Source organism: Gavialis gangeticus, unplaced genomic scaffold, assembly GCF_001723915.1.
Source record: "Gavialis gangeticus isolate Ggan-Ray unplaced genomic scaffold, GavGan_comp1, whole genome shotgun sequence".
Lineage (NCBI taxonomy): Eukaryota > Metazoa > Chordata > Crocodylia > Gavialidae > Gavialis > Gavialis gangeticus.
This window is the reverse complement of record NW_017729033.1, coordinates 58,402,837-58,408,866: the sequence shown is the minus strand read 5'-3', so window position 1 is coordinate 58,408,866 and position 6,030 is coordinate 58,402,837. Positions and strand designations below refer to the sequence as shown.

At 43.3% G+C, this 6,030-nt stretch overlaps 1 protein-coding gene across 1 annotated transcript in view; it reads right to left on the bottom strand.

Annotated features, from left to right (window-relative positions):
- NWD2 (NACHT and WD repeat domain containing 2) overlaps positions 1-6,030 on the bottom strand; it is a 111,194-nt gene that overhangs the window by 104,652 nt on the left and 512 nt on the right. Inside the window, exon 2 of the mRNA XM_019525849.1 lies at positions 5,497-5,662. Coding sequence (XP_019381394.1) covers positions 5,497-5,662 — 166 coding nt within the window. The remainder of the gene's footprint in view (positions 1-5,496; positions 5,663-6,030) is intronic.

Below are 6,030 nucleotides of genomic sequence, written 5' to 3'. Positions count from 1 at the left end.
AGTCTGGAACAAAGAAAATCTACTAAACAAACAAACGCAGAGGAGCAGCTAATATATTCAGTCATATTTCTCCACATATGGTGAAGTCCCACAGGAGTAGTCAACAACTTTAGGAAGCCTGACAGATCAGATGTTTTGCAACAATTGAGACCCTGTTATTGGTAGAGCCAGATGACTCAGAGAAAACTGGAATGCTGACTACATTAGAATGAATTTAATTTATGTCATGATTTATCAAATAGATGGTGACTTGAGGATACCCTATAGTATGTCACTTGTAGGGCTGTGCAAAGCTTCGGATTGCAATTCGGAGGCCAAATCTACAAATCCAAATTGAATTTCTAGAATCTTTAGGCTTTCCAAATTGATTTAGAAAAGATTCAGCAATAGGGTATAATAGGGAATCAATGAAATATCTATAACTTGGTTGTTTTTTGAAAGAGTAAAAGGCAAAGTAAATTTTTTTTTGATCCATCCAAGTTCTGTATATATTGCAGAAATGAACTAGGTCTCCTCTCTATCTGGAAAGTCCCTGCATTTCACAGGCACTACTGTAATCTAATGAAAGTAATGATGATGGTGAATTTTCGTGTTAGAAGATAATCAAAAAATAAACATTTTCCCCACAAATGCTACCCCAGAACCAATCCAGAATACTTCCTTATTTTTTAATTTTTTGCATAACTTTACCTGTGAAGAGTAATGTGAAAACTAAATTTGACTCCTCAATGCCTCTTAGGGATCCCCCATTTTTAAGGAAATTCAAATCAGATAAATCAACTTCTCTGCTTGTGGGGCAGATCACCACACCTTCTCCTGTATAAAGACTTTCCTAGGTTTTGAGACTTATGGCACTCAGTCTTCTAATAATGGTTGAAGGTATAAAATAATATTTTTTATTTTGTAAATACTGACCAGAGGAAGCAGGATTGCTACTTATCCTTCTCAGCAAGCATATTCACTGATTATTACTGAAGTAACAATTGTAGTCTTGCATTTTTTCACACTATAGGTATTTTGATATTTTTATCATATCGGGACAATATAGCCCACCTCAGGATGTGTTTTTGCTTGCAAGTATGGTGTAAAAGCATTTTGTTATATAAAAAGGAGATGTTAGTTTATTTTGTTCCCTTCTTTCTTTGAGGTGTCTCTCCAGAGATAGCTGAAGAGTAAGGCAGATAAAAAATCTGGATAAGTTAGAAAGCATCAGCATTTTCCCTGAATACCATAGGGTATAGTTTCATAGTTTCATAGTTTCTAGGGTCGGAAGGGACCTGAGCAGATCATCTAGTCCGACCCCCTGCCAAGGCAGGAAGAGCACTGGGGTCAAATGACCCCAGTAAGGTGGTCATCCAACCTCCTCTTAAAAACCCCCAGGGTGGGAGCCTGCACCACCTCACTTGGAAGCTGGTTCCAGACTCTAGCCGCCCTGACCGTGAAGTAGCGCCTCCTGATGTCCAACTTAAACCTTCCCTCCGCCAGCTTGTGACCATTGTTCCTGGTCACTCCTTGCGGCGCTCGGGGGAACAGGGACTCCCCCAGCGCCTGCTGATCCCCCCTAACCAGTTTATAACAGGCCACAAGATCCCCCCTCAGCCTTCTCTTTTGAAGGCTGAACAGGTTCAGGTCCCGCAACCTTTCCTCATAGGACCTACCCTGCTGTCCCTTGATCATATGAGTGGCCCTCCTCTGGACCCTCTCGATGCTGTCCACATCCCTCTTAAAGTGTGGCGCCCAGAACTGGATGCAGTACTCCAGCTGCGGCCTGACCAGTGCCGCATAGAGGGGGAGGATCACCTCCTTGGACCTGCTTGAGATGCATCTGTGGATGCACGACAAGGTGCAGTTGGCTTTCCTAGCCGCCTCCCCACATTGCCGACTCATGTTCATAGTAAACAGGGTGGGGCCATCTTGGGACCAGAAGTCCCACCCTCTAACCCCTGACCTTTGCCACCAGGAGTCCCTCCCCTTGTCCCCAGAAGTACTCTTTTTGGCAAGGTGATTTGCCATCTCAGAACCAGAATAGGATAGTAGAAGAAGAACTTGGTTTTAGTAATTAATACACTCTTAGCATTCCCTTCATGCAGTAACACTACTGAGACTGTCCAAAGAGATGATCAGCTGGCATCCTTATGTCAAGTTGCTTCATAACCATCATCTAAAAAAAAAAAAATCAAAACAATGCTATCTTTACATGCAAAAAAGGCTTAACAACTCCATTTTGATTCAATAGAATTGACTATCGAGTGTGATTAAAAAAACTGTTTTGATATAAAAACAGCCACAATCAAAATTTGTTGCTCAATATACATGCAGAGCTTTACATACAGACTGTCTTAAAAGCATTTACCATGGTTATTACTAAAGACAGTGCTGCTTTGTTTTGTAAAGCTAACCTACTGGGAAAGCAGTGGCACAGCTTTGTGTGAATTTAGTGCTGAGGATGCCTGAAGATTTGAAGTTGTATTTGTCTGTAAAATTAATTATATTTTTTATAATAATTGCACATGTTTATTCCTCCTGTCAGAGGCTCTGGTCTGAACAGTCATTCACTGACTTCAATAGGGGCTGTGGAACTGGAGAGAGGACTCTAGCTGGGACTTCATCAGAAGAACTGTTGCCACCTGGGTGAGTTGGCCCCTTCCACTACATAATATGCAGCTGCCCTCCTAGAAGAGAGGCCTGTGCAGCTGAAGACAGGGTTTTGGTTAGGACTCAATCTGCAGCTAAAGCAAGGGAGGGCAATTATTTTGGGTGGAAGGCCGCTTACCAAGTTTTGACAAGTGGTCGAGGGCTGCAAGGGTAGCCCTACCCTTTGCCAGGGTGGGGCCATCTTGGGACCAGAAGTCCCACCCTCTAACCCCTGACCTTTGCCACCAGGAGTCCCTCCCCTTGTCCCCAGAAGTACTCTTTTTGGCAAGGTGATTTGCCATCTCAGAACCAGAAAAATACCAAATTATATTCTAAAAATCAACCATTTACTAAAACATTCATTAATTTGACTTCAAAAAATATTTTGTTCTGATTTATATGTTTGTGTAGTGTATATAGAGGTGATTGTATAATAGTTTAAAATGAAGTCTTACTCTTCTATATTGTGGAGGGATGTGGGGGCATGAGTGCGTGTGTGTGGGGTGGGGAAGCATTGTGTGTGGGGGGGGTCTGGGTGGGTATGGGGAGGGAAGGTGGCTGGGAAGGGTTGTGTCATGTGTGTAGGGGTTGCTCACAGCCCCCCTGCAGCAGGCAGAGCCCCCCCACCAGTGCTTCTCCAAGCCTGGGCTCCAGGCTCCTAGCTCCAGAGCACCAGTGCGAGCCCTATGCTGCCACTCACCATCGCTTCTCGCCCCATTTGTCACCGCTACCCTTCTTGTCCCCCACTTTGCTGGTCCAGCAACGTTCCAGTTGCATGGCTGAGACCACAGGATGCAGCAGGAGCCAGACTCACCTGTTGGGCAATGCACAGAGCCAGCCAAGAATCATGGGGGCCAGGCTGGCTCCTGCTGCATCCTTTGGTCCTGGTGCTGCAGCTGGGAACCAAATGGGGTGGAAAGGAACAGCGGTGGCGGTGGACCAGAAATCAGGGAAATGGCAGCAGCAAGTGGTGGGGAGTGGCAGTGAGTGGATGTGTGGGAGCGCAGGGACAACTGGGCGGGAGCACGGGGTCTGCACCAGTGTGGGCTGAGGGCAGGGCAGCCTGGGCGCTATGGAGCTGGGTTGGGCTGCACCAGCAGGGGGAGGAAAGAGTCAGCCCGGCTCCATAGAGCCCCTGCCAACCCAGGTCCCATGCTCCTGCCATCCCACTCTGGGCTCCCACTGGCACTGAAGCACAGGCTCCACACTCCCACCCAGCTGTTGCTGTGCTCCTGTACACCTGCTCACTACCACCCCTCTTCCTGCAGCCGCCATTTCCCCGCTTTCCTGTCACCACCACAGCACTTCTCTCCATCCCCTGCCCACTGCTCCAGCACCACATGGTTCCTGGCTGCAGTGCCAGGACGCCAGGAGCTGGCCTGGCCTGGCCCAAGGACTGGGGTGATCGCACGTGATCCTCTGCCTCCCTCCTCCCCTACTTATCTGAATTTCCCTCTCTGGCAGAAGGTGGTGGGAACAGCCCCAGGGCCCCAGGCCAGAAGCTTCTGCTAGGCAGAGGCTCCCGGCAGGGGGTGGGAGGGGAAGCTGGACAGGCCTTGATGCTGCGGCTACTGGGTCCTGCTGCCCCTGGTGCCTTGTCATCTTTGACACGCAGGCAGGGGCAGATAAAATATTAAATTTTCTAAATTTTTTAGGGGCTCTGCAGGCTGGATAGAATGGCCTGCAGACTGTATTTTGCCCAGTCCTGAGCTCAAGGTCACTGGCCACTCAAAGTCTGAAATGGGTTTACATTTTTCATTTAGTCTGTTTTTAAGAGTTGATAATTTATGTAACCTTTGGCTTCTTTTTATGTCATTTCTATTTTATTTTATTCTATTGTTTATTTATTATGCAATACTTGGCCTCTTTGTCAACACCTGTTTATTAGCTGGGTGCTAAAGATTCAGTGTCTTAAAGAAGGAATTCCTAGGTCTGGGTAACAAGTTTCTAACAGAGAGGTCTTGCCATTGTAAATATGATCTTTAGCTATGACTTCAAAAGAATATTGGTTCAAAGACTTATGGCCAATGGCTCAGTAAGGTACTTAAACCCTTACCTAACTTCAAGTAAGTAATCCCAGTGACTTCAAGGGAAACTTTTAACTTCTCCTTTTCAAATCAGATCTAATTCATTGCTGTTATAAAACAGGTGAAGAAAAGCCATTTCTAAAGATACAGGGAGAATTAATTAATTCCTGGCCCCAGTAAATTAATGTTGAGAACTTTGTCATTGACTTGAAATGGAGCCAAGATTTCATATCATGGCTCTCCAAATCTGGGCATGATCATTCAAGAACTCTGGGTATTTTTACAAAATATTCTATATTTATTTAATTAGTAATCAAGACTTCACTACTGTTCCTCTCAAACACCATTTATTGTTTGCTGGAGGAAGTTTTAAAAAAAATGTGGTGCAACTATTGTACGTACTATGCGGATACTGTGACTTTATGCAGCTCAAAGTAAAACTGATAATAATACAGTTACCATTTATTAATAGTTTACTATTTCCAAGTGTTATCACTGGGTTGTATACATATCTTTGAAGAGAAAATGTCTGTTTGCTCCAGGTTCCCAGCCAAAAAAAAAAAAAAATTCTAGAACACTCAGCATTTTTTTCTTACTTGTCTTTTTATTAATACCAGCCGAATTCACTCAAGATGGTTTGACCACTTCAAGTTGACAAATTTCTAATATAAAGTGTATGTGACTTATTTTGCATATGCTTGTATTTTGCCAATGTTTAAATCAACCTTATAATTTTTCAAAATAAAAATAAACCATTACATATATTTTAAACATAGATAATTAACCATGCTATTTTTGAAAATTTATCATAATAGAAGATTACATCTCAATCTACCTGAAATTCCAGCCCGTAGTTTTCCCTGCAGAATTCTCTCAGTTTTGGATACACATGTTCTCTTAGTGCATTTCTTTCAGCTATAGTGTCTGTGGTGGGAAAAAGAAAAGGTGTTGTTAACAATATTTGAATGAACTCTGTTCTTTTAAACCAGTATGTAAATTTCCTAAAGAAAAATCTATCAGTTTTATATATGTTAAATAATCTGCACTTGAGTGAAAATCTAGTGAAGGAGTTTAAATTTCCAAACTTTATGTTCTTGTACACTATGTTTAATGTAAAAATGTGATTATGATACTTAATACAGAGCTGAATACATTTTTAGTAATCTAGTATATTTCAATAAACATGAGTATGTCAACTGAACTTCTATTTCACTTTCAAGGAGCTGAATTTGGTTGACAATAACATCTACAGAACAGAGTATGTACAGACATTCAGGTAGATTATGGGAGTTTAAAATGGCCACCCAATCTAAGGTGAGCTGGGATGGAGGGGCTAGTGGAAGGGCTTGGGGAGCAAGCAGGGTCCATG